Raw genomic sequence first — 26,730 nt, 5'->3', positions numbered from 1 at the left:
GTTTTCAGAGCTGAAATGCAGATGAACTCTTGGTAGAGCTATTGCAGCATCCTATACCAAGAATGCAGTTGTGGATCAGCTTTGTTTGGTCTGTCATTTCTCTCCGGTCCGGGTAAAAAAGAAAGGAAAAGAAACATGTGCTGCTTGAGCTTGACCAAGGAAAGCGAAGAAATTTGCTGACACGCGCTGGAAATGGGCACTGACGGATGCGGATTGCAGTCTTCTGCAAACGCTGACTGACCACCATGAGGATCGATCGACATCGAGTCGGTTTCCGCTTGCACCTTTGCTTATCCCATCAAGCACGCTATCACTTCCGAGTGGAGAAGAGCATCCATCAGGAGCCTCCTTCATTTCTGATCACATACCCCTGAACCTGATCACATAACTCTGTATTTTTCTGAAGAAGCGCCATCTGAAGAAGTGCCCTGGCCTCAGGCATTGCTGTCGGCGTTTGTCCTAGTTTGATCTCCTCCTTCCTTCCTATTGCCACAAGAAGAACGAGCCGCAGTTTGAGGCCTCAAAAAATTCCAAAAAAAAAAACCAAACTGATTTTGTTTGATGAAACTAAAAAAAAGGGGGATTAATAAAGGCCGCAACTCCCTTTGTTTTCTGTCTACTGTCTCGTCGTCTGGTCTTCTTCTGCCTCCGCTCCGCCGTCGCCGCCCATGGCTTCCTCTATGGCCGCCGCCTGCGCTGCCGCTGCAGCCTCCCTCTCGCCGCCGCAATCGACGGCCCAGAGGCCGGGTTCCCAGGGCCGACTCCTCTTCCCCGGCGCGCCAGCCAGCTCCCGCTCCCTCCGGCTCCGTACCGCCGGCCGCCGCTCGCCGGCGACCCGCTCCTTGCGCCGGGCGAGCAAGGTGATTGCTTTCTTGCTCCGTATTGTTCACTTCGATCTGGTTCCGTTACTAGCTAGCGTAGCACAAGGGGAGGTGGAGCACATGGATTGCTTGCTTGCTCAGGTTTGGAGGATTCTCCGGACATTCCTTGGGGGTATTAGGCAACCTCGGCATAGATCTTGCTAAACCTAGGCAATCCATCTCCGTGGAGTTTCCTGGATAATTGCACGAGTTATTCCACGGCAGAATTCTTACTCTCTGTATATTCACTTCAGGCTGTGGTTGCAGCGTTGGCTGACCCTCTCAAGGTCATGATATCAGGGGCTCCCGCGTCCGGCAAGGGCACGCAATGTGAGCTCATCAAGGCCAAAGTATGTTGTAGATTCAGTAACAACCTTGTATGCTAGTATTTCAGAATTGTTCGCTTCAGAACGCCTCATGTTGCACTTGTGGTTTTTGCAGTACGGTTTGGTGCACATCTCTGCTGGAGATTTGCTACGGGCGGAGATCGCTGCTGGGTCCGAGAATGGGAAGCAGGCCAAGGAATACATGGAGAAGGGCCAGCTGGTGCCTGATGAGATTGTAGTCAATGTAGGCGACCTTTTATTTCCAAATTCTCCATTGTTGTGATTTCAAGTTGCTATCAATGCTCCTAAAAATAAACAAATTTTGGTTTCTGACAGATGGTTAAGGAACGCCTTTTGCAACCAGATGCTCAAGAAAATGGTTGGCTATTGGACGGGTATCCGAGAAGCTATTCGCAGGCCATGGCATTGGAAACTCTTGAAATCCGACCTGATACTTTCATTTTGTTAGATGTAAGTGTCCAGCTAGATCAAATTAATGGCACATAATCCAAATCATTTTCGGCCTTTAGATTATTTGTGACATTGCTCTTACTAGTAGTTCAAATATATTTCGTTAAATACTGCTATTGGCTATTTTTAGCCCAATGAACAGGAATTTCCTGAATTAGCTTTGTTTGATCAGAAAATGTGTAACTTTAGCTCATTCTTTGCCAATCCAGGTTCCAGATGAACTCCTTGTTGAAAGGGTGGTTGGAAGACGGCTTGATCCTGTCACGGGGAAAATATATCATTTGAAGTATTCTCCACCAGAGAATGAAGAAATTGCGTCAAGGCTTACACAGAGATTTGATGACACAGAAGAAAAGGTACATATCTGTACTGGCTATTGGTAAAAATATTATCAAAAGGAAACGGGAATTTATCATTAAACAGGATGTAATTGCTTATTAGGTGTTGCAGTGTTACTGCAAGGTGTCTTTCTTTGGTCTTCTACTAAGTCAACAAGGTCAATGTATTTTATCATGCCCCTACTGGCCATATCTAAAGTATTCAGTGCATATATATTCGAGCCCACTGACACACTTAACATTTTCTTTTTCGAGGTGAAAGCACCTGACATCAATGCTTTAAAACTTGTACATTTCTAGTGTGCAATCATTTCCTCTGATGGTGAAGGGCTTTTCTTTTTGCTGTCGTCTGTTAGTGTGCTGTAGTTATTGTTATGTTATGTAATTTTGATTCATGTGGTAGACCTGCTGATATAGGATACTGCTACTTCAACTGTGTATTATGATGATTGAATTTCATGTAGAGTGTATATTGAGTTTGCTTATTCTTTGTTCCACCAGATATTTCTCATCAACTGCAACTGTTTATTTAGATTGTGAGATCAATAAATATGGTTAGGGAATCCACTTCTAACACATGTTGTTTTTGCTGTTTTACAGGTTAAGCTGAGGCTGCAGACTTACTATCAAAATGTTGAGTCATTGCTATCAACATATGACAATGTTATTGTCAAAGTAGGTGCCATCTCTTTCAATTGAAAACTCTCTGCTCCATCAGTTCTCTCAAGACTGATACGCATTTCTGCTTGATGTTGTCATGAAGTTATCCTAGGACAGATTAATCTGATGTCCTCATTTTCAGTAACTGCAGAGATATATATTTTTGTTTTGGTTCTCGTAGTTAGATGGAGTAACGCCTGCCATTGTTAATTCCTCTGTTGCCTCTGTGCCACTAGTGTTGATATGGCTAGTTTATTGGCTAAGAACACAATGAGCAGATTGATAAACAACCCGCTCGCCCTCCCTAGGAGGCTCTGAGCTTAGAGGTTTATCTTCTGCTTAACCCGAGATGAATCTGGGGTCCTAGTACATATAGAGCTCTAAGCTCCCTAACAACCTTTGGATAAGATCTCTAGCCACCCTAAATAATCTGAGCCGGCGCTAACAAACCAAAACTGAAACAAAGCAGATCTCCTAACTACTAGCTGACGCCTGGGCCTTCTTGCGGTGGAACTTCCTCCCAAAGAAGGTGTCCACAACAAGTGTATTACCTATTTCTCAGTCGCTTCTTGGTATGTAGTTTCTAGTACTAGTGTCAGACTGTCATTGTAGTATTCCGTTGTGCCTAATTTGATGTGTCATTGTCAAATTTGCATGCAGTCGTAACCTTGTATGTTATATCATGTAGAATGGTGACACACAACTTGTTAATTTTCTTCATGTGATGCCAGATTATAACCATTCAATGATCACGCTTTTCAGTTAGCTATCTCTGCAATCAAGCAATCAGCATTATATTCAAACAATTGTTTTGTCACTGACTTGTGTAATTTAGGTGAAAGGAGATGTCACAGTGGACGAAGTGTTTGCCGAGATCGACAAGCAGCTGAGCTCTATCCTGGACAAGAAAACAGAAACGGTGGCCAGCGCTTGAGTGGGTAAAATCCGTGCAGGTCAGGCATGCTCATGTAAGATGGCTCGCATGATAGCGAACTCCTCCATTTAAATGTGGTTGAAGCATAGGAATTTTGTACCATGTGTTGTTGTACAAGAATGGAGGTGGCGGATCATTCATCGGGACGAGGACTTTAGAGATCCTTTTTAGCATGCGCTGCTGTACATGGATTATTGCTGTCCTGCGAACATGCACGTGTAATGTGTTGTTTCTCAACTGGAGAAATGGATGATGCATTCATTTTTTTTTTTTGGTTTGTTGTATCATGTTTTCGCAGTGTACTCTTCTAGTTTCAAAGAAAAAGCTTTGTCATGATTTCAGCTTTCAGGGATGTTGCCATGATGGCTGCTGGAGTTTTCCACTTAACAGGTCTAGTTCTGGGCCCAGGCACGGCCTCAAATAACTAGCAGGTTTGCTAGGGATGTTGAAGAAATATATTGCTGGTTGCTGCTTTGAAAAAGCTCTTTTGAGATCATTACAAATTTGTATTTTTTGACAAGCAACCTCGACATTACATCTGTAAACATTACAACTTGGCACCAAAACACATATATCTTCAAGTAAACCGAACCTCAACAGGTATGGTAACTCAAGAAACAAAATATCCTTCATCCGGAATTAATTTAAATTATTATCCAAACGAGTACAGTTCATCTGACATTTAAGAAACAAAAGCATTACCTCACTGAAATTACATTAAAATTATGATTATACATTGCACGATTACATCTTATTATGGCGACCATCTGTCCTACCATGGCACTCTCTGCAGGGCCCTAGAACAGTCAACTTAACTGCAGAGGGAACCTTATCCTCGATGCATGTTCTGATGGCCATGGCCGCTCTGGGAGCTTCCTTGAGAACACCGTTGCTAATGGGGTGGCATCCTTTACAACCTTCATCAGAACACCTAAAACCATATACAGTATTTAATGTAAGACATTCGAGTGACACCGCATTATTGAGAATATAACATGTTAGCTCAACCAAGCTATTGGCAGAGCTGAACCCCGAGATCTTCACACTCTTGAGGCAGGAGTGACAGTGTCGAGGCATCTGCCTGAAATGTGACGAATCTCCAAAAACCGATTCATGGTCCATACTATGCTGAGATATCAGCATTCGCCTTACATTCAAGGTCAAAGTTTCCAAGGAAGGAGACGCGTCAAGGAAAGAAACCAGAGAGAAATAATCATAGGCCGGGGAAAAGCTCAATCCTGATCCCATATCAATGGATAGGTGCTTGAGGTAGAGGAACTTGGTAGGCAGCATTGGTGTATTGACCACCAAATGTCCTGCATGCCCAAACATCAGACAAAAGTTAAACATTGGAACAAGCACTATATGATTGCTTTCAATCTGGAGAAAGACTCTGATGGAGCATGGAGGTGCTACCATAGCTGTTCTCTCTGCACGTCAATGGATGGCCGACATGCAGTGACTGCCAACATCAGACATATGAAATCTGTACGTTAATGGAAGGTTACGAATATACCAACATAAGATGATGGTGGAGGGCATTCTGGTGATACTGATTGATCTAGATGTGCCACTTGCCAGTGGTGAAGCCCGCCACGTGCGAGTGCGAGCCAGCCCGTCCGTGTCCGCTTGGTTGACACGTGGCAGGGGAACGAAAGCTGACCCGCGCTCCGGTCGCAGTGGCAGGAGTGCAGGACATACAATTCGGCTGCCTCTCAACTGTCAACCTCGGCCTGGTTTAAATTGTTGGGCTTTCACTCACGATTACCGGCCCAAGAAAGCGCCACTCCCCTCGAATGGCGGGCACCGCCGCCGCCGCTGCCTCTTCCTCCTCTCCGATCTCCGCTCGCCGCACCATTTCCCCGGCTCCTCCTGCTCCCCACCGCCGCCGCTTCTTGCCGACTACTAGGCAGCTGTGCTCCATGCCTCGAGAAACCAAGGTCCGCCCCTCCCCTTTCGGACTTGCTCCATTTAGTTTTGGTTCAGTTATTATGCCTAGGACAGCAAAAGGGGAGAGACGAGGTGGTTCTCTAAACTGCCAAGTTTGGATCGCGCTTCAGGATCAACGTTCGATTTTCCGTTGGGCGAAATGTAGATGCTGTTTCTCTCGAATCTACCATGTTCAGTGCGTATGTGCTCTTGTGATGATGGAGAATGGTGGTGAATTCGGAGGGGAGGGGATAGATTTCTTTCCGACCTGCAATTCGGGTGATAGTGCTGCTGGTATAGGATGCTAGCTCGCGAACCGTGCATTATCCATTGTTTTCATTGTTTTGTGCAGTGTCTATTGAGTAGAGTTATTCCATTGTTTTCTCATCTGCTGGCTGTTGCCTACCTATTCATATGGATTGCGAAGATTAATGAACATGGCATTGTTATTATCAACCTCTCACACACGTGTTTGTTGTTTTACAGGTTAATCTATATCCACTTATCAAAATGCTGAGCCCTTGCTGTCAGAATGTGAGTTTGTTGTAGTAAAAGCAGGCAATCTATCTCTCAAGTCTGATATGCTTTTCTTCTTGGTATTGTGTACTGTATGTCATGAAGTCATTCTGTCACTGGTAGTTTCAGACAGGCTTCTTATTATGATACATAGACAAAGTAATGCTTACCATTGCTAATTTCTTTGTCGCTCGGCATCACGCTAATGCTCACTTGCTTATCTGAAGTCTGAACTGCTCTAGTCATTGTTGAAGCTACATGTTGTTATTGTTGGTTGGTATATGGTGGTGTTAGTATGATATTCAGTATCTAGTTTAATGTGGAAATATCAAATCTAGATGCTGTCAGAGGTCTTCTGTCATGTAGAGCAAGAAGTCACATGGAATTCAGCAATTTCTGCTAATGACATCAAATGGTCCTAGATAGTATCTCACTTTCAGTTACCTATCTCTGTAACTGATAGACCTGCATCTTGGTGTTCTAACCTGAAATCTTTCTTTGCCAATGGAAGGTGTGTTCGCCGATATTGACAAGCAAGCTGCTCTGCTGGTGGATTAGATATGTCGTTCAGGAAGCTCGAAGCTGTCTCACATGGTAACTGACGAGTCATTGCTAGGATACTTCTATCATAATTTGTGTACATCGTTGTTGAATACTGATCATACAAATCTATCTTGATTCTGGAGTAACACAAATGCCCACATTGTAATCATGTGCAATGGCTGTCTGAAGTTTGCATTCCTGATTCTTGTTGAGACAGGTCGGTCTGCCTGCTGCCAACAGTCACCAGTCAGTCCTGGGAGCAGCCTCTTCCTGGGCCGGTTTTTTCACGTGGTCTAATTTTGACATACCTATTGGGCTGGGCCGGGCCGAAGTAGAATTTTCCGTGGACCGGAGCTATTTCCCCCCACTATAAAATGGACTCGAACAGCGATCGGCCCAAGGCCAGGGAAAAGCTTCCTCCCGCTACACCACCGTTCCAACTGCTCGGCGCCTCGGCCTCGCCGCGGACGCCATTCCCGCCGCTCGCCCGCGCCCCGCCACGCCCGAATCGAGGTGAGATTTCCTCCCGCATTCCCCTCCTCCCGATTCTGTGTTGTTCTTCGCTTGATTCCGGATTCCGTGGCGCTGTTCTTGCTCTTCTCGGTTCTTGTCTGGTTGGTCGGTGGGTTTCTCGGTTTCTGTTGCTGCTGCTTCTTCTCCGCTTCGTTGGCTTTCTTGGCTCATCCCTAGTCGGTGCAGTTGCTCTTTCTTCCCCCGACATGGTAGTCTGCGCAGACGTGCAGTTGCTGCGCGCGGTTCTTGATCATCTCCAGCCTCCGGGATGTGCAATTTCTTGTTTTCTTGGTGGAATTTCCCTGCTGCGTCTCCACTTCATTGGCATCTCTTGGGCGTCCTCGCCATAAGGTCTTGCTTGCATTGCTGATGGTATTTCTTGGATTTTCCGCTCCTTTGGCGTTTCTTGCTCATGATGCATCCTTCTCTGCTTCTTTACCTTTCTTAAGTTCTTGGTTCTTTGAGTTCTGACTCGATTCTTTCTTGTGATTCCAGTCCACGCGATGGGGAAGGAGGAGAAGGGAGCGAGGGCAGCAGAGATGGACAGCAGCCTTGGCAAAGCCCGACTCCTGGAGGCCACGGATTCTGTATGTGGTGGCGCGGAGGCAGATGTCACCAGCGATGCTAGCAATGAGTGTGAGCACTTCTACTTTGATACAGAGGAAATGTACAAGTTCTCAGATACTATCAAGCGCTTGAAGGCCAACCCACAGTGCATGGATTGCAAGGCCCCCAATGGGAAGCTGACGCTCGAGGAAACGAAGTCTCGTTTCGTGATGTGCTCGTGCTGCAGCCAGTGTTTCTGCGCCGGGTTGGTGACCAATGAGGAGGGTCCAATGAGCCAGAGCCACGCACGGAGCCATGCCAACTCAAAAGAATGTCACCCGGTTCCAGTTGTTCTGTGGATAGATCAACCCGATGCTGCTTACTGCTTTCAGTGTGACCACAGTTTGAGCCTCAAAGTGATTGCCTCAGCGGCACGTGCTCATGAGCCCTATGTTATCAGAGGGATGCAAAATGAAGGGTACACGTGCTTTGTGAATGCATTGGTGCAGTGCCTCCTTGCACTTGGTAAGCTGCGGATGTGGATGTTTGGTCCTGATGCTCCAATGGGGCCCCTTGGTGTGGCACTGAAGGACCTCTTTGTGGAGACAACGGCTGGGAAGGATGCAGTAGCACCGCTGAACCCAGCTAAACTCTTGGGCATAGGCGCATTGAATGCGAAGTACAAAGACCGTAGTCAGCAAGACAGCCAAGAATTGCTTCTCGATCTGCGTTATGGTTTGAATGAGGAGGAGCTGCTGAAGATGCCTCCTTACATGCAGGATGTTCCCACAGTTGTTGAATCCATTTTCCAGGGTCAGGTGTCTGAAACCTTGACCTGCAAAACTTGCTCAGAAGCGTCGCTTAAGACAGTATCATTCTGTGAGCTCTCACTGACAATGCCACCAGACGGGTATCCAACCAAAAGTGAAGCACCACAAAGGAGTGGCAGAAAGGCAAGGAAAGGTATTAGAGACCTATTTCAACAAATTAGGGATGAGAGTAAGTTCACATGCTCCCGTACCTAATCAATTGCCTGCTGCAAATTGGTTAGCAGATCTGCAAATATGCAGGGGCGTCCCAGATCTTAACTCTATTGAGAAATGCATGCAAGAAACTGTGGAAAACACTCTTATACAGCAACTGCTATTGCCTATTTTGCTGAAAACAAGGATACATGCCATTTGTCAGAGTTGAGTTTGAACCACTATCTAAACGTTCAAACTTGTTAAAGGACTAGTTGCGTGCATGGTTTGAAGAAATGTCACCAAAACCTTCAGGATGGCTACATAAAACTGTGCAGGATGTTTGAGCAGTCTGAACATGGCAAGCTGTTTCTTTTAGTGTGGTAGTTCGAATTGCTTTACGAGCATAGCTCAGGGTTTTGAATGCTTATCTTAATATCACTGCAAATGGTCTGTTAAATTAACAGTTTTGGGTATTCTCAGAAAAATTACTGCTAATGTGGAGGATTGAAATTCTGAAAAACTTGTACAAGTTGATAGCATCTGGATGCATAATGTTGTTTTTGCAGATAAACATAAGAGCGCAGATGAACATAAGATAGATTCTCTTCCATCAATTGAGGAGTGCCTGGAATATTATTTTGAAAAAGAGGCCGTGATAAGGAGCTGTGATAGCTGTGCCAAGCATGAGGAGCCAAGCACCAGCCCAAGAAAAGTTGGTGGGCAGATGATGGCAAGCATCAAGAAAAGATGGTTGGCAGATTGGGTCCAAACTGAACGTGACCACAGAAAAGCAAAGAGTGACTTGTTCGGTGCGCATGATAACCAAAATGCCAGCACACTAAATGTGGGAGAAGCCCCAAATGAGCAGAAAGGCATACATGCAGATAAAACGCTTGTTCTTAGCAAGCTGCCACCTGTACTAACTCTTCATGTGGTGAGATTTGAGGGCAAGGATAAGAGACCGGGACATGTGAAGTTTGAGGAAAATCTTGATGTAGGAAAATATCTGGACCCCAGGTACTTACATTACTTACACTGTAACAACTTAATACTTCTATGCAATTTTGTGAAAGCTTGAAGAAGACATGTCATTTAGCTCAAATTGTTGTTTAGACTCTTATGTCCCTAGAAGAGTTTCCACTTTCCAGTGGTTACTGCTTATCCTGAAGTCTAATTGAAATGAATTGTGTTTTGAGTTTGTTGAGGATCAATTGAATTTGAATGTTGGTCTAAAAATTGAATTTGATTGTTTTTTTTGACAGTTTGATTTGGATCAAAACCCATTCTATCTAGTGGTAGTGATTTGGTTTGGATCAAAACCCATTCTTTAATTGGTTGAAAACTGCTTCAATGCATATTGATTTTATTGTGTTTGTAGGGGAAAAATAATCTCCTGTCATAGTCCATTAGTCACATACATATGGAACACAGTGTATCACAATCCCTGAGCTGGCCACTACAACACTGTATCACCAACTACCTGGTGTATATTCCTTTTTCCCGCTTCAGGCTGTGCATTGAAACGCCTAACCTGACAGCCCTTTTACATTAGGCTTTTCTCTATAAGGGCCAGCATTTTCTAGTGTGATTTTGAAGTAGTTGTGGTGAGGTTACATGTTGAAACTGGACTATATGCTGATTTGTCACTTGATATAAATTAAAATTGCTCATGCGATAGTGGTTTCTTGTTAATGGTGTTCACTTACACGTTGATAGCTAGCCTAGTATTTCCTTTACGTTAGTTTTATTTATTTTTTATTATTTCTCAAATCTTCAGGTCTGAGGACAAAAATCATGCCAGATATCGTCTAGTTGGTGCCATTGAGCATTTTGGGAACTCCTTGAAGGAGGGCCACTATGTCGCTTATGTGAGAGGAAGCAGGACTGGAACAGAGCAGCAGCAGAGCAGCGGCTCTTCCACATGGTTTTGGGCAAGTGACTTGACCATCAGAGAAGTCCCGCTAGCCAACGTTCTCAAGTGTGAGGCCTACCTTCTTTTCTATGAGAGGATAGAAGATTGAGACATGTATGGCAGTATGTCCAAGTAATCGGAAGAGCAATCACAAGGGATTGGTGAACATGCTTTAGTTGGCCAAGGATCCAGTCAGTGTAACACTACCATTGAGACTCTTGCTCAAGTCCATTCGTGTTGCTTTTGGCGAGGCATCACGGGGCTTCTGACCTACTGCAGCATGTACTCAGTTGGGGAGATTATCAGCTCATCTGGTCATACACATTCAGAGCTGCTTTCTTTTTGTCCTTTTATTAGGGGTCTAACTAGGAAGAGAGTAGGAGCTAGCTGTGACAACACAGGCCTTGTCCTGGTTTTGTTGGATGGTACTCAATCTTACATGCTCATGCTTCACAGTTAATGATGTGTTGAAGCATCTGCGGCATGATAGATGTATTTTCTTCATTCTGTGGCTCCAGCCAGCGTAAGTTGATTGGCTATGGAAGCTTTTCCTTGTTTTGTGAATGGTTGCAGAGTTTTTTTTTCCTTTTTGGTTGCCTAGGAAGATGATGATGGAAGGCATTCTGGTGTTACTGATTGAACAAGATGACCTAGTTTTGGTGTTCCTGACTGTCTGGTCCAACAATAGTTTTTAGAATTCTGCCTGGTTGGGAAAATTTGAATGCTGACTGCAAATGTGTGATCTATGTTTTTGTGCTGAGCCTGAGAATTCAAACAGTTTTTGCAGTGGAATGATATGGATCAAGTGTATGTGGAAAACACCTGGTGAATATATCGAAGAAGTAGAGAGTATTAGTCAAAAGACAAGCTGCATTTTTTTCTCTTTTATCAGAGGACGGCTGCCTCTGAACTAATATCAAGGAAGACCAAATTTCATGTAAATGCGTTGTCATGGACTAATTTCAAGAGGCATGGACAAGGGATCATTTCTAATGTGGGTGTCCTGCGTTGCTGTGGTCTCAAGTAATTTCTTGGAAACTAGTAACAAATGACATGGATTGAACCGTATGTTGACTGGCTATGGAAGCTTTTCCTTTTGTTTTGTGATTGGTTGCAAAGTCTTTTCGTTAACGTTGCCTAGGAAGATGTATTGTGTACCGTAAAGGACCTTCAATAAAAGGAGGGGTACTACGTCGCATATGTGAGAGGGGGCAGGATTGTAAGTGAGCAGGAGCCAAGCAGCAGCTCTTCCTCATGGTTGTTCTATGCAAATGGTGATAACGTCAGAGAAGTCTCTCTAAATGAAGTTCTCAAGCGTGAGGCTTTCCTTCTCTTTTCTATGAGAGGATAGGAGGTTGAGGCAATGCCATGCTTTGGTTGGCCAAGGATCCAGTCAGTGTGTACATACTATCGTAGAGACTCTTGTTCAAGTCCATTTGTGTTGCTTTTGCTTAGGCATTGCAGGGCATCTGATCGACTGCAATGTGTGCTAAGTTAGAGAGACTGTAAGCTGATCTGGTCATGCACATTCAGGCCACTTTCCTTTTGTCCTGCTGCTAGGGGACTAACTAGGAACAGAGTAGGCCAGTAGGGCATGTTGTATTGGTGGAACAGAGTAGGAAATCGATGGCACAGGCCATGGGCCCTGTTTTTGTTGGATGAGATACTCAATCTTATACATACTAATGCTGCTAAACAGTTCATGGCTTGCCGAACTGCCTGCTGATATGATAGAGATGTTCTTTGCTTCAGTTTCAGCGTTGATTGGTTATTGAAACTTTACCTGGTTTGTGATTGATGGATGCGGTTGTTCTTATTTTGGCCAAGGAAATTGATGGTGCAGACCTTTTTGCTTTTCCTGGTTGATCAATATTGCCTAGTTTTTAGATGTCGTTTGATTTGGAAGATTTTGATTGCTGGGATCTGAATGCTATGGTTTTTGGCCCAAGAATTCAATCAAATCAATGTAGCATGATAATTTGAGTGTGAAGATTCCTAACTAGAGCTGTTTATCGGTGTAGGATCAGGAACTGGTGGAAGATTCAAGTTAATTTCTTTCTAAACAGAAATAAGAATATGCTAGTTCCAGTGACACTGAAAGGCACGCAATGCGCATCTCCGATTCTCCATATATAGTTTAGTCATCTTCTCATCAACAGATTTTGACAATTCCAGGCGATTATTGTCCGACCCAGGTTTGGAACCATATGATCATCTGGTCATCACTCCATGATCTCAACCACAGCTCGGCCAACAATCTTGCCCTGATTGAGATCCTCATAGGCGCCATTAGCCTCCTCGAACTTGCATTTCCTTGATATGGTGTTCTGGAGGTTGAAGGCGCCACTCTCCGCAAGCTTCACAATCTGAGGAAGATCTTGCCTGGCCCTCGCACCGTATGACCCAATGATTTTCACCTGGTTGCAAGCAAACATGTAAGGATCAACAAGGAACCATGCATTCAACACAGATGTGGAAGCCAGTCAAGTTTGTACCTGTCGTCGGACGAGACGGGTTATATCAACCTCCCCAACTACGTCTGTTGCAGCGAGCCCAATCATTACAGCTTTGCCTCCATCTCGTACGCTCTTGGTACACTGGGAAAATGTTAATGCCTTACCAAGTGCCTCTACAGCCACATCCACACCCCTTCCACCAGTAATTTCCTGTGAACAGCATGACAGTCACATTTGAATGGGATCAGCAGCTGAGAAATTCAAATATGCACATTTGAACACAGCCCACTTAGACATTGAAAAACCAGGACAAGCAACCTTAGCACCTATAACGAAGTAGATATGTAGGACTAGTTTCTGAACTTCAGGGGTAATGTTGATAAATCACAAAAATTGACAATCAACACATACCTTTATCCTTTCAACAGCATCCTCTTTTGCTGCATTTACAGTATGGGTTGCTCCAAGTGTTCTAGCATTCTGGAGTTTCTCGTCAAGGACATCCACTGCAATGACTTCAGAAGCTCCAAAGGCTTTTGCTATCTGTAAACAGCTGCAAAATTTGACTTATGAGGAGATGTGAACAAAAGATCTAGTTTTAAGATACTACTAGTAATAAAAGATAAGAAGCATACTCACGTTTCTGTTTTTCATTGTTACAATTAAATGGAGAAACATGGATGCCAAGCATCCTTAAATCAGGAATCTGCTAACCTTGATCCGACCCCTCCAACTCCAATCACAGCTACTGAATCACCCGCGCGCATTTCAGCAGCATGCCTCAGGGCACCATACGCAGTAAACACTGCACATCCTAAGATTGCTGATTCCGTGTATGGTAATGAGTTAGGGAGAACTGCTAGTGCGTTGGCTGGCACAACACAGTACTCTGCCAGCCCACCCATGCTGTACATGTACACCGGTTTCCCTGAAGATGGAAACAAAAGTTTTTAATACTTTGACAACGCCCAATTATATTGTGGCATTACTGATGAATAATGCAAACAAGTATACTTAGGTTACCATTGCTGCGTAGAAACAGGCGTGTTTCACCATCATATAGAGTTCCTTTAGCACGGTTATATGCAAAGAAAGATTCGCACAGATCCTCTTGGCCCTGAATTAATTAATGCAAATGATCATAAGCAAGAAAACATTGGAAACACTAGCACAAAAGGGATGTCATTATCCAAGATGATGATGTACCTTAACACAGTAAAAGCAGTTCCCACAGGGCATTATGAACGCACCGACGACATGACTTCCAACTGGGAACCTGAAACATTTTCGTATAAGGATTGATCAATTCTGAAACAACACATTGTCTGAAGTTTGATAAACTGAATTAACAGCTCTCGGTATCTGGCAACAACAAAATTTTCAGCCTAAATAGTGTTCGAAGTTTGACAAACTGTCTGAAGCAACACATTGTCTGAAGTTTGACAAACTGAAGTAACAGCTCTCGGTATATGGTACCAACAACTCTGTCAGCCTAACCAGTAGCAGATCTTTGTGAAGCATATGAAGTGTGGTTCCATGTACATACCTATTGATGATTTCAGCAGGAGTGTGCATGCCATGGTCGACAACCTCCCCGGTGATCTCATGGCCCACAACACAAGGGCTGGAGAAAGGGATTTCTCCTTTCATGACATGGAGATCGGAGTGGCACACCCCGCAAGCTGCAGAAGTTTGTCAACACCATATGAGATGAAGGCATAAGGAATCAGATGAGTTCTTGGGAATAATCCCCACAAGACTCCAATCTGCCACACTCCCGTAGTGGTCACAGAATGCAGGCACTCAAGTGAATCATCAGAGTCAGAGCAGAGCAGAGGCTGCGACCAATCAGGTCAACTGGCTTTGGCATTTGATATCCACCCCTTACTACTCGCATCTAGATTAAGTCAGTTACTGAAGCAGTCTAAGAGTTCTACACGCCTAACCACCATTAGAACCCACCCGGCAATTCCTTGAGGAATCGAAAGAGAAGGAAACCGAATTCATCTCGATCGAAAGCTGGAACAAAGCGGCAGTGAAGAAAAGGCGGGACCTTTGGTCTTGATGAGGAGCTCGCCGGCCTTGGGGCGCGGCATCCGGAACTCCTCGAGCGTGAGCGGGCGGCCGGGCTCCCAGAAGACGGCGCCGCGCATGTAGCTGGGCCCACCCGCCACGTGGTACCCCGCGGCGGCGGCGGCGGAGTCGGTCCCCGCCGATGCCGATGCGCAGAAGGAGCGGCGGAGGAGCGCGCCGCCGATCCGGCGGAGGAGGGCGCGGGAGGAGGAGGAAGCGGACATGGCCATGGCCTCCGAGTCGACCAACCCAGCTGGAGCAGGCAAGCAAGTGACTCAGCTACTGACTACTCCATCACTCTTTACTTCTTCAGTCTTCAGCCGCCGCCGCTTTTCTTTATCTTGATATCATGATATGATATAATATGATGGAAGATTATTCGTAGCAACATCCAACTTGTTCATTTGTTTACAACAAAAGTTGATCTCGTTTTGCAAAGAGTAAATATACCGAGAATTGCTCTGAAATTTCAACGTGATGTCCGATGTGCAGTTGTTGTTTCGTTCATGCTAATTTCCAATTCAAGATCAGAGGTGTTAAGACTCTGTTAAAATGCAGTACTCACTTCGTTCCAAATTGTAGATCGTTTTAACTTTTTTCTATGTTTAAAAGTTAAAATGATCTATAATTTTTGGAACAGAGGAAGTATATATCTTGGATGCGTCTTGGATGCGTCAGGAGGACGCAACTGGCATCCAAATTATATAATGGTGGAGATGAGATAGTGACGAAGCATCCGGCTGCTAAACCACATTCTTTAGCATATGTACAAGTAGTTTGATTATCCTAGTATTTGTTCGTGTGACTTTCTTGGAGCATGGATAAGGATACAGGATGAAGGACAAATCCCCCAACCACTGCCACATCGGACCACCAGTTATGCTTCAGATGCCTTGGACTTCTTCCAGTACCATGTCTAAACAATGAAGCAAACATCAACCACTTCTCCTTCCACAAATACAATAGCTATATACATCCATTGTGATACATGAGCATTCATGTCACAATTGTGCTTGCAACTTGTAACAAATTTGGACTGAAGTAAGGCATACACATTTGCAGAAGAAAACAGGATCGACAGATATGCATGACATGACCACCAACGCATGTCTCTTGCCTAGCTCAAGCACACCACATTACACATTGTAGCACCTTGCTAAAATGGTTAAGATGACTTCTGACGACGCTGACGACGCTCCCTCAGCATTTGCAGCACCTTGGAAGGTCCGTATTCATCCATTGGAATGGAATGGCACCGCGTGCAAGGCCCCAGAACAGTCAGTTCAGCTGTGGCCGGGACTACATCCTCAATGTAATTTCTTATAGCTGTGGCCGCTCTAGAGGCTCCGACGAGCACAGCCTTGCTGAGGGCCCAACAAAATGGATCCCTGAGTTACTGCTATTTTCACCGGAACACCGATTATTTTGCTTAGTGAATGTATCCTGCAGCTTCACAAAGTTATCCTCTCTGAGCTGACCATCTTCATCTACGATGAGATGCATTTCAGAACCGCCTACCGGAAACACATAGTGCTCTAATGGTGTCGACCTGAAGTCCGTAGATACAGCGTGACATGGCTGTTTGTGCAGTCTGCAAATCCACTCAGCAAACTCGGTTGCATTTGACACGGGAGCTGAAAGAAAGACCATCTTGATTTCAGGGGGCAAGAAAATTATACTCTGCTCCAACACAATTCCACTCTCAGGATGGTCCAAGCAATGTATCCCATCAAACACAACCCACCCAACATCAAACACCACTAACCACTGCAGAGCCTCGCCCTGAGGATCTCCGTCATCATGACCAGGCATCTAGCCTCAGGAGGGAGTGTGACATCGTCGGTCATCAGTCCAACACTGTCGAACACCATGCTGAGCTCCTTGTACATCTGGTCGCTGAGTGCTTAGAAAGGGGATGCGTAGATGATATTCTTAGTCTCCCTCAAAGACATGGCAATGGCGTATTCGGTAATGGCCCTCTTCCCCTCCGATGTGTGTGCCGACACCAGCATGGACTCGTTCCTCTCTAGGCACGTGATGGAGACGCTCTGGAAGGGGTCGAGCTGGAAGGGGTACTTGTAGGCCATTTTCCCATGGAACACAGGGTTCTCGAGGATCCCGTGCATGGCCTCATCCTTGGCTGAGGTGTAGCCATCCGGGACTACCACCTCGTGGTTGCACGGCCAGGAGTGGTTGCGCCACTCGGCACCTGGGTTTCCCTCCAGCTGCAACAACGCCGGAGCCAGCGGCTGTTCCTCCACTAGTAGTTCCCCCATGGTCACACTGAAGAAATTCAGGCGATCTTCAAAATTACCTGGCAATGCTCAGGTCCTTGCCTTGGTTGCCGGCTTGTGGCTGCTTTGCTTGCTTGGCCGAGGAGCAGCGAGGAGAGGTGTCAGTCCAGCAGGCAACCTAGATGAAAATATCCTGCAACACAGGCAGTAAATCACCACTGTATACAGCTAGCCCGAACTCAACGTGTTCATCATCACAGAGCAATTAACAATACCTCGAGCATGCAATTTTCCACAAGATAAACAGTATACATGCAGAATTACAACTCGGTTTGACAATATTGAGCAGCCTGTTTTCAGTCAATTAATAGTAGTAGACAATAGTAATTTTCTTCCCTTGGCTAACAGAAACGGGGCAACAAGAATACGGCTCCTTCCATTGAAATCTAAGTAATCAATTTTAGCCCAGTGAGATCAATTTCGTACTGAGCTCATTGTGCAGTATGAGTCATTCTATTCTAATCCAAGGGCTATCACATGAAAACACTCCAAAATGAGGAAGGCATCAACAGGAACTATTATACAGACAATAAAGTAATCAACATGACCAAAATAATTCCATCATAGCAGCTTGACATAATTCACACCAAACTAAAGATGGTTGTGAGCTAAGAATTATACAGATCATCATGCTCCTTGTGCAAGTGTGATGACCCTTATGTCTATTAATTGCTCAACTATCAGCAGCAAGTACCTCTAATGCTCAGTGAACACATGTTCCTAATCTGCAAGTTATCAACAGAACACTGGCCCCATTACCAAAAATTACTGAAGGCCATGAATGCAGAGGCACAAGCATGATTGAGTTAACTAGATTCTTCACCGTACATCTATTTCACGCGCATTGCAGGTAAAAGGCTTGACTACGTTAACTCTAGAACCCTAACCCACTCTAAAAATGTAGACCTCTTTGCAGTCGAATCCAGTAGCACAGAGAGAGGAACGAGGGATCGGTACCTTGCGGAGGCCGGTGCTGAGGTCGCCGCGTGTGAGGTTGACGGTGGCGGCGGCAAATCGATGGAGCCGCAGCGCACGAGCTGGAAACGGAGGCACGGCTCGCCGTGAGGCCACGCGGCGCCGTCGCCCCTCGGGCCTTGCGCCTGCGGAGCAACCGGCGGGGAGCGCTGGGGGCGGAGGCCGGCCGACGAAGGGGAACACGGGGCCTGTAACGGGATACAGTATGCAGATAATATTAATTAATTCTTTTTAGGACATGATCTCCAGTGGATGAGCGGAGCAGTAACGTAGCAAGAGAATTCACAATCTGACTCAAAAGTGGATTTGATTTGATTAATTTGCAAAATGGTACGATACATCAGCTATAAGTGCATACCCTTCTCATTTCAACATCATTCTGAACCCACAAAACAGAGGCTCAGCTTACCACCAACAATGGTTTTACTAATTTCAAAAAAAAACAATTGTTTTACTCCTGTCTGCTCCCAGAAAAAGAATGGCTAAATACAGAGACCGGACAGTGTTTTTAAGACATCACTTCTATTATTTACACAAACACTGAGTCACAAGTTGATCCAGCAACCTTGTACTGTACTGAACAGCCCTCAAAAAACCCGAGCTATTGTGCAGTACCAACGCGCAGCTTCTCGTCTCCGATGATCCACCTCGTCAGCTGGCTTGGATCCTCGGCGAGCGCTCCGCATGAAGGGATGATGCTGAGGTCCGACCCTATGACCTGGTACTCGTCCAGTGCGGCTTGCATTTCCGCCGCTACACGTGCATCGTTTGAAATGTCAAGATCCACGCTGAGGGCCTCCGCATAGTGCCGTTCTTTCTCGGGATCGTGCTCGAAAGGATCCATGACGGCTCCCTGCAGTATCACAAATATAAATATGCAACCTTGAGTCCAGAAGCAAGCTGAATAGATTATGTTTAGCATTGCATAGGCATTTGTTGTTTACCTGGCAGAGTTCAGAATAATGCTTGTAAGCCCCACTGTTTTCATCTTGGTCGTATATAAGTGTCCCACCATACCAGCCATTCTCCACGTCTGCTGTTGTGAAAGCAAGATACCTGCATATTTGAAAGGCACCAAAAAATTCAAAATTATCCACAATGAGATGCGAAAATGATGGGTATCAATCACACCGACTCACAAAGGAGTCATTTGTAAAGAGCTATAGCAGTTCATGTAATCACCTTCTGAAAATGTCCTCCTCACATGATTCCGATGAGGATAGCCAATTCAGCTCCCCACAAAGAGAGACATTCAACTCATCTTTGTTTGCCTCATTCGCATTTTCAACCGGGACAACTCCTGCAGTTGGAATTGTCTCTGTGTGCTTTCTTTGACCAAAATACCAGTTTGGGCTTTTAAGCTGTATCTCACTGAATCATAAATGCATGATATAAGGACATCAAGATAATAAGTTCAATCAATAATAACCATGTGTGAGAAGGGGAAAAAGCATACGCCGCATCTGGAGCCATTCCGGAAGTTCCAGCACCTCCACTTAGTTTTAGATCAGCATCACAGTGAAAGCTTACACTTCTTATCGAACTACACGTCCTTTCCATAAGCTTCTCAAATGAAGTAAGTTTCATCCTTGAGAAATCCTCTTTACATGCTGGAACAGGGCTCAATGTGGATCCAGGAATCAATGCGGCTCCAGATCCCAGAAATGCATTATTTCCAGGTGTGCAACTGTGAGTTAACATCTTGTTAAGGAACTATGTCATAACAACTGAACATGGGTGCGAGTGTGTGTGGTTGCAAGTGTGTAAGGGTTCTCTACCCTTTTTTTCTCTTCTTAATATAAAGATATGCAGTCTTTCCTGCGTGTTCAAGGAAAAAAAAAGAACCACTAAAACTTGCCTTGAGTCGTAGCTATCGGACGTAAGATCATCCCCAGCTGTTGTTACATGAAGATAGTAATCAGTATCCAGCTCCCAAAGAGCTGGTTTTCCTTCTTGTGGTTGAAAATATCCCAGAAATCTGATAATATCACCAAACTAAGGATCAGTGGAGTAATCAAATTGCATCCACTGGCAGTAACCAGCTCAAGAGCTCATCCACTACCTTGTCTGGTAAATATATATACAATGATAAAGGAACACGATAGACTTACAGATTTATAGCATCTTGTTTCTCACCATCAGTGTAGGCATTACTGTAATACCGTTTAATTGATTTCAGGAACTCCCGAGACTGAGTAGTAGCCTTCCACTTCCCTTGCCTCTCAGGAAAAACCTGAAAAGAAACAAATAGATGCAGTTTGTGTTCATTGGAGAGTATTGAATGTCTGAAACCAGGGGAACTGCCAAAGAAGCAGTAGGAGATAGCGCTGCCTGCCACTTCACCCCAGCCCACACCCTCAAAAAATCGACCCTATGAACATTGCAAATGACTAATGATTTTCTTAACATATAATAAAGAATATCTACTAACCGTGTTATGTGCCGCAGACCCTCCATACTGATGAGCAAGAGCATCACCCATGCTCTGGTACATTTCCATCAAAGCTGAAGCAATGCTGCTATCAGGGTGAATTTTTGAAACATCTGTCACTCCCATTGCATGAAGTTGCCTCCCCAAAGCAGCAAGGCCATAAGCATATTGTGCAACATTTGTGCGATCAAGGCAATCTATGCAATTTGTACGAAGAACTCCAGTTTGGTAACTAGGAGCATCACCTAGAGGCTCTTGTTTGTTAGCCTCATTTCTCATATCCTGAAAGCCTGTAGAACAAAGTGCATCAGCATTACTCGAGAGCCTTGAAAGATCTCCAGAACTAGCCCTTATATCAAGGGAACCATCCCTGTGCAGAAGAAAGTGGAAAACATTGTCAGTACACAGTTGAGTTAGGGTATGTGCTACTACGCTCATGTTTGTTAGGATAGCTACTATTGGTACTACCCCTAGTTACTAGTGTTATAGTGACAGATCATTACGTACATACGAAACTGCTCATTCTTATATCCAATTTCTCAATTCTCGGATATAAAAATCTACAGGATTACAATAGTTCTGTTTGCTGTAAGCAATACATATTTACTTAATGCAAAATTCTATTCTTTCTAACAGATTGCATGTTTACCTTGCAGTGCTAGTTCGACTAAGCTGAGTTGTCCTTTTTTTCTGAACTTTTGGCTTTCCGCTGTAGTAGAACCCAGTAAGGTCCAGTGCTTCGCCCGCAACTTTTCCTAAAACACCCAATACATTTGCAGATTTGCTGACAAAGCAGAGTGCGAAACATTAGCATGTGAGCAAGCACAAATTTGTCTAAATTCAAAGGTAGCAAAGATAACTTGAAAACCTTTTAGCAAACTTATGAAAATCCCAGTGGATGAATCTCAACTTCTTCTCTTCCGGGACATTTTGATTAAGATATCCAACTGCAGCAAAATATTCACGTCTGAGCATCATTTCACGTGGCCTTTTTTCAACAGTCTACATAAAGAACACAAAAATATAATGAGTAACATGCTGAGGACAAAAGGTTGGTTATCAGTACAAACAAGTAAAAGTGGAATAGCAACTACTAACACAGCTATACCACAAATTGAATGAACTTATTCGCGCTGTACTTAGAAAAAAAGATACAGATTGTTTAGTCCAACTTTGACTCCACAACGCATAGTACCTAATTTTTTTTCTCGAACACGCATGAGAGCTGTGTATCATTTCATTAAGAAGAAGAAGAAGAAAGTACAGAGGGCAGGGCAAAGAAGATCCCTACTCCAGACATAGCCCACACACACACCCTCTACTCAGACTCACCACAAAATAGAAATAGGCAACCAACATACTCCCAAGGACAAGGCTAGCTGTCAATAAAAAGCGCCCGCAGGAGCAGCTCACGCAGTGATACTGCTCCAGCTGAAGCATAGTACCTAATTAGTGTAACTTGTAATGGGGAAGCATGAAGAATTAATAAATATAAGTGCAGTGCACACAAAACAAATAATGTACTTCTCGACAGATATCAATGTGGTAGCTGCAGCAATCAATTCCTATCACCTTATGTGCAAAGCAGAGCACCAGTTATTAAAGTCTCAAATAACTGCATGAAAAGAAAGTAAAGTACATTTGAAAATAAAACAGGTATGATCTTTCCGCTGTCTCACACAGAGGATTCATTAGCTTCACCTTGAAGATACTCATTTGGGAGAATCAAAACAAAATCAGCAAATGAAGATAATTTCAGATTGCAAAATCAAGTTTCAAGTGTGTACCTTTATTAAATTGAGTATTATTATAGGATGTCCATATCGCCGGGCGAGATCATCAAAATGTAATTTGGTTGCTTCATATGTGGGATCATATCTCTGCACTGCAGTGAAATTTTAAGGTGAGAAAGCACTGAGAAATTTTATGCATTTCAAGGCTAGAAGCATGGTCAGATTAGAAGTAGAGTATGACAAACATGTAATAGCCAAAACTCAGAACTATTCTCAGATGTGCAAGTCTGCTATTCTTCCACAAGGAAATAAAATTTTGAAGATTTTAATACATCAATATCCTGCAACCATGCTATGTCTGTTGGTCTGAGATTATAAGCAATTGTTCACAAAATATACTAACCAAAAATGTCAGGCTTAGGACTTAGTCGTGAAGCCTCCTGTGACCAAAAGAGAGGGATGGATCCTCGCATCTGTACTACGGCACTCATTCTTCCCTTCCAGGAACCAGCTTCTTCTTCAAATACTATCTGCTCTGTTTCAACATCATTAGCAACTTTTCCATGGTCATTCACGCCTCTTTTCAAATACCTAGAGAAACCATGTGAGGGTAGTAAATTTTCAACTGAACAAGAATAAGGTAATGTACAACTTGCAGAGCATAGAGAAATGGTGCCAAGTTGTAAGTAAATGAAAGATGATAGGAAATAATTGTTGATTTGAAAGGTTTTGCGTGAGCATTGATTCACCCAAATAAAGATCTAAGATATACACATTCTAAGTTTTTGAAACAAGGCATGCATGTGATAACTCAACGGCCATAAAAAAAATGATATGCTCAATGGAAGAGGGCATAAGCCTCAAGAAAGAGTTGATGACTTCAGCTTGCACAAGGCAAAGGGACATCAAGAAATATGGCATGAGTGCAAAGCAACAAGGCCTACCGTGTCCCAGCAAAGTGTCGGGATCTTCTAGAGATGAGAACGACATTTATCTCCCTGCCAAAAAATGAGAGCTTGACCTGCATAATAAACGGGAAACACTTAATTAGGCAATATGCAAGATTTCCCCCAACAAGAGGTTTGACAGGAGCTCATCAACCAAGCAAATTTCCAAACCTCATGCAACAAAAGAAGTTAAGGTAAAAAGAAAAAGGAAAAATGTAGCAGATAGTTTATAACTAACCTGCTTGAAGTGCCCATGGACAAGAGCTACTGTCCAAAGAGTATTGCGGCACCTTGAACGTATTGGCTCAGTCAGGAAAGTGTTCCAGACAAACAAATTTTCATAAGGCATTTCCTTCATCCCAGCAGAAGTGACATTCTGCTGCAGGCTCTGCATGATGGGATATGTGTAGCTATAGAAGAAATCCTTGGTGAGATCAACACTAGCCAAGAGCTTCTTGTACCTATTGTTGCAGAGGGTATAGAATTTCTTAAATTTAGTAAACGTACACTAGTATGTGCAAGTGTGAAACAGAGAAGAAAATTCTGTTTCTTATACCTCAGCTCATTCTTAGATGTGGCGACATCCGTCTGCACCGATGAGTGAGGGATGGTGATCATCTGGCTCTCATCTATACAATATATAGCATGCCCACAAATGCAACCGATTTGGCGGCGCTTGGTGACTAAAATCAGGTAATATGACTCCAGGAACTTGATGCAACCTACACAGCAAAGGAAAAAAATGACAAAATATTGAGAACAAACCACACAAGGAGAGAAACCTTCTGTTGAAAAAGGTAGCCGCCACGTGGTTTATACAAGCCAATCTCATCTACAGTTGTACATTATCCAGTCCTGAAGTAATCCCAGCATCTGGTTGGGTGACTCCTATCAGCAAGCAGCAACCGAATTGCTGGCAAGAGATTCTAGTTGCATTCCTAACACAAGAGTATCAGAGGTACCTCTATTTCTAACGGTTTTTCCAATCAAATCAAACCGTGCCAACCACTATTAGCATTTATCCACTGAACTAGAACATTTCCGGAAATCCCACATAAGGGCAAAAGGTTAAATAGTCCCAACGGAATAGGTTAGAAGAACAACAAATCCAAGTTAATTTACAAGAGAACGCAAGCTACCATGGAAGAAATAGAGTTAGCAATCCAATTATCCAATCCGGCGTCATAGAGGTAGGTGAACAAAGGAATGTAGACTGCACCGGGCGGGTAATTGATCATCAGTGAGAAGAAGGGACGGTAGTGACCTGCGATTCCGTAGGCCTTGGTGACGAAGGTGAGGCCCCCGGTGGAGCGGTTGCCCTCGTCGATGCGCTGGAGGAGGCTCTTGACCTCCTGCAGCGAGTACCAGACGGGGTCCTCGCTGACGTTGAGCTCGGAGGGCTCGGAGCGGTCGATCTTGAGCACCCGGAACCAGCGCTTCTCCCGCGAGCTCCCGATCACGTAGAACCTCTGCGGCCAACCAAGCCACCCGTGCGGATTCGTTCAGCGAGCAATTCCAATCGGATGGGGGGGATGAGGAGGCGGGTGGGGGAGGTACTCACGGCGCGCGTCTCGTAGAGGCGGAACTTCTCCAGGGTCGCCGCCAGCGACGGGTCGTCCGCGTCCGCCGCCGCCGTCGCCATCTCGCGAGACGCCCGCCGCCCTCCCGCTCGCGGAGCTCCCGCGCGCGCGAGGCAAGAGAAAGAGAGATGGATCGAACGAACTCCAAGGAAGGAGACGAGAGGAAAGGCGACGGAGGAGGCGTACGCTGGGAGGACGTAGCCGATGCTGCAGGCGTCTCCGTGACTCGACAGTGGTGGCGTAGTACGGGGAATGCGTGACCGTGAGCGAGAGGCGAACTGAATGGGCCAGACTGGATCGTCGAGATCCTAATCGAGTGGGCCGTAAATTTTTTTTTTGAACGACGAGTGGGCCGCATTGGGCCTCACTGAAATAACCAGGTTCTTTTTTAATTTCTTCTCTGCTGTTGAGTGCTGACACTACAGGTTCTTTCATCTGTTACATTTTGTATACAAAGTGCCATCGTGATTCACTCATTTTGTACACGATTGTGATGCTGAACATTGGCCTGTTTCAAAACCTGCACATCAACATTTAGCTAAATTTGCGCCACATATTAGTTTTGCTTTGCAGTTTTCCGATGTAAAGAGCACAGGAACTCCGACCTACAGGCAGCTCAAGGTGGGCTTCTCGCATGCGCTGCATAGCACAGTAGCTTTCTCCCAACGACAAATGACCGACCACTTTGCTGCGCTGCAGGACCGGGGCTGCAGCAAGCTATAAAGCTGAACAGCACACAGCAGCACGCGCGCCTCTGGCACGACCACAATACGCGGCCAGAAAGCCGAAAAGGGAAAGCACGAGAATGCTTCAGACAGAAGCACACCCCATGCGGATAGAAAGATCACAATCATCTCTATAGATCTGATGAAAAAAAGAAACCCACAACACCACACCAACGCAACGGTCTCCCAATAATGTCATCAGGCAAAGGACAAGGAGAAGAAGAAATATCAGCTACCAAGCCAAGTGTACACAGGTCAGCATGAGGAGGAGGAAGAAGAAGATAAGGCTGAGGCCGAGCCGGCCTCGCCCAACATCAATGTATCGCCTGGTCACCAGGCGGGAGACCAACAACCCCAAGGAGGGAACCCTATATGTACTGCTGCCGCTCCCCATCAGTCGCCGTAATCAGTGCTGCCGCTACACGAGCTGCTGCCGTCCCGGCTGTGCTGCGACAGGCCCCTCAGGTGGCCTGGCAGGCTGGCCAGGCCGTCTATGCTCTTCTCTCGGAAGAACCGCTCCCTTTCAGCGTGCTTCGCGGGCGGCGGCGGGATCAGTGGAGCAAGTTCGGGTCTCGGCTCCTCCCGGTCCGGTGAACGGATGTTCAGTGCACCCAGCTTCTTGTCGGGGAGAGGAGGCTGGATGGTCAACGGCCGCCGCATCTTGTCATCAGGTATGGATCGGAATGACGGCACGGAATCATCTGTGTAATCTTGAGATAGAGCTTTCCCCTTCCTTAGTCTGTGTCAGTAGGGAAAAAGAATTCGGTAAGAGTCTGCCATCCAACATTGTCAGAAGAAAGAGTGAAAGATCGTACCTCCGATAGAGACTTTCAGCATCTTCTTCCTCCTCTTCCTCCGGATTAGAAGCTACTGCTGTGGTCGGTTGAACTGAAAGCAATGCATCATGCCGCACAAGGACCTTATGTAGTTCTTCATTTAGCTCTATAGCCTTTGATACCAATGCTTCACGCCTAGGAAGCGACGGGTGGACATCAAATATGAG

General features: G+C 45.0%; 6 protein-coding genes and 1 long non-coding RNA gene across 7 annotated transcripts in view; 2 read left to right on the top strand and 5 right to left on the bottom strand.

The window, feature by feature from the left end:
- The first annotated feature begins 569 nt into the window (after positions 1–569).
- Positions 570–3,925, top strand: LOC101763558 (adenylate kinase, chloroplastic). The gene is made up of 7 exons (XM_004972396.4): positions 570–860; positions 1,115–1,210; positions 1,302–1,430; positions 1,523–1,657; positions 1,867–2,013; positions 2,596–2,670; positions 3,491–3,925. Exons 1-7 carry the CDS (start codon positions 669–671, stop codon positions 3,587–3,589), a joined length of 873 nt encoding a protein of 290 aa, XP_004972453.1. The 5' UTR covers positions 570–668; the 3' UTR covers positions 3,590–3,925.
- Positions 3,926–4,333: 408 nt separating this feature from the next.
- On the bottom strand, positions 4,334–5,513 carry LOC101782611. The gene is made up of 3 exons (XM_004974243.1): positions 5,358–5,513; positions 5,006–5,051; positions 4,334–4,905 (listed from the first exon to the last, which is right to left on the bottom strand). Exons 1-3 carry the CDS (start codon positions 5,511–5,513, stop codon positions 4,334–4,336), a joined length of 774 nt encoding a protein of 257 aa, XP_004974300.1.
- On the top strand, positions 5,347–11,177 carry LOC101782205 (ubiquitin carboxyl-terminal hydrolase 2). Its single transcript, XM_022827556.1, has 7 exons — positions 5,347–5,529; positions 6,005–6,052; positions 6,546–6,628; positions 6,795–7,090; positions 7,586–8,653; positions 9,111–9,618; positions 10,379–11,177. Exons 4-7 carry the CDS (start codon positions 6,952–6,954, stop codon positions 10,620–10,622), a joined length of 1,959 nt encoding a protein of 652 aa, XP_022683291.1. The 5' UTR covers positions 5,347–5,529; positions 6,005–6,052; positions 6,546–6,628; positions 6,795–6,951; the 3' UTR covers positions 10,623–11,177.
- A 1,297-nt stretch (positions 11,178–12,474) lies between these two features.
- Positions 12,475–15,365, bottom strand: LOC101763966 (alcohol dehydrogenase). Its single transcript, XM_004972397.4, has 8 exons — positions 15,023–15,365; positions 14,516–14,651; positions 14,176–14,245; positions 13,993–14,086; positions 13,684–13,897; positions 13,381–13,522; positions 13,009–13,179; positions 12,475–12,930 (listed from the first exon to the last, which is right to left on the bottom strand). Exons 1-8 carry the CDS (start codon positions 15,270–15,272, stop codon positions 12,736–12,738), a joined length of 1,272 nt encoding a protein of 423 aa, XP_004972454.1. The 5' UTR covers positions 15,273–15,365; the 3' UTR covers positions 12,475–12,735.
- Positions 15,366–16,715: 1,350 nt separating this feature from the next.
- On the bottom strand, positions 16,716–18,500 carry LOC105914649. Its single transcript, XR_001164325.2, has 2 exons — positions 18,294–18,500; positions 16,716–17,469 (listed from the first exon to the last, which is right to left on the bottom strand). It is a non-coding gene; the product is annotated as an uncharacterized LOC105914649 (long non-coding RNA).
- Positions 18,501–18,601: 101 nt separating this feature from the next.
- On the bottom strand, positions 18,602–25,164 carry LOC101764376 (phosphoinositide phosphatase SAC1). Its single transcript, XM_004972398.4, has 16 exons — positions 24,984–25,164; positions 24,687–24,891; positions 23,979–24,144; positions 23,661–23,883; positions 23,420–23,496; positions 22,879–23,066; positions 22,530–22,627; positions 21,611–21,744; positions 21,392–21,526; positions 20,743–21,112; positions 20,423–20,544; positions 20,170–20,289; positions 19,768–19,998; positions 19,494–19,682; positions 19,256–19,367; positions 18,602–19,164 (listed from the first exon to the last, which is right to left on the bottom strand). Exons 1-16 carry the CDS (start codon positions 25,062–25,064, stop codon positions 18,913–18,915), a joined length of 2,703 nt encoding a protein of 900 aa, XP_004972455.1. The 5' UTR covers positions 25,065–25,164; the 3' UTR covers positions 18,602–18,912.
- A 672-nt stretch (positions 25,165–25,836) lies between these two features.
- The window catches only part of LOC101764779 (TOM1-like protein 5), a 5,186-nt gene continuing 4,292 nt past the window's right edge, over positions 25,837–26,730 (bottom strand). Inside the window, exons 9-10 of the mRNA XM_004972399.2 lie at positions 26,543–26,698; positions 25,837–26,466 (exon numbers count right to left, since the gene is read on the bottom strand). Of these exons, the coding sequence (XP_004972456.1) occupies positions 26,121–26,466; positions 26,543–26,698 (502 nt within the window). The 3' untranslated portion in view covers positions 25,837–26,120. The remainder of the gene's footprint in view (positions 26,467–26,542; positions 26,699–26,730) is intronic.

Source organism: Setaria italica, chromosome VI (assembly GCF_000263155.2).
Source record: "Setaria italica strain Yugu1 chromosome VI, Setaria_italica_v2.0, whole genome shotgun sequence".
Lineage (NCBI taxonomy): Eukaryota > Viridiplantae > Streptophyta > Magnoliopsida > Poales > Poaceae > Setaria > Setaria italica.
This window is presented reverse-complemented; position numbering and strand designations above follow the sequence as displayed.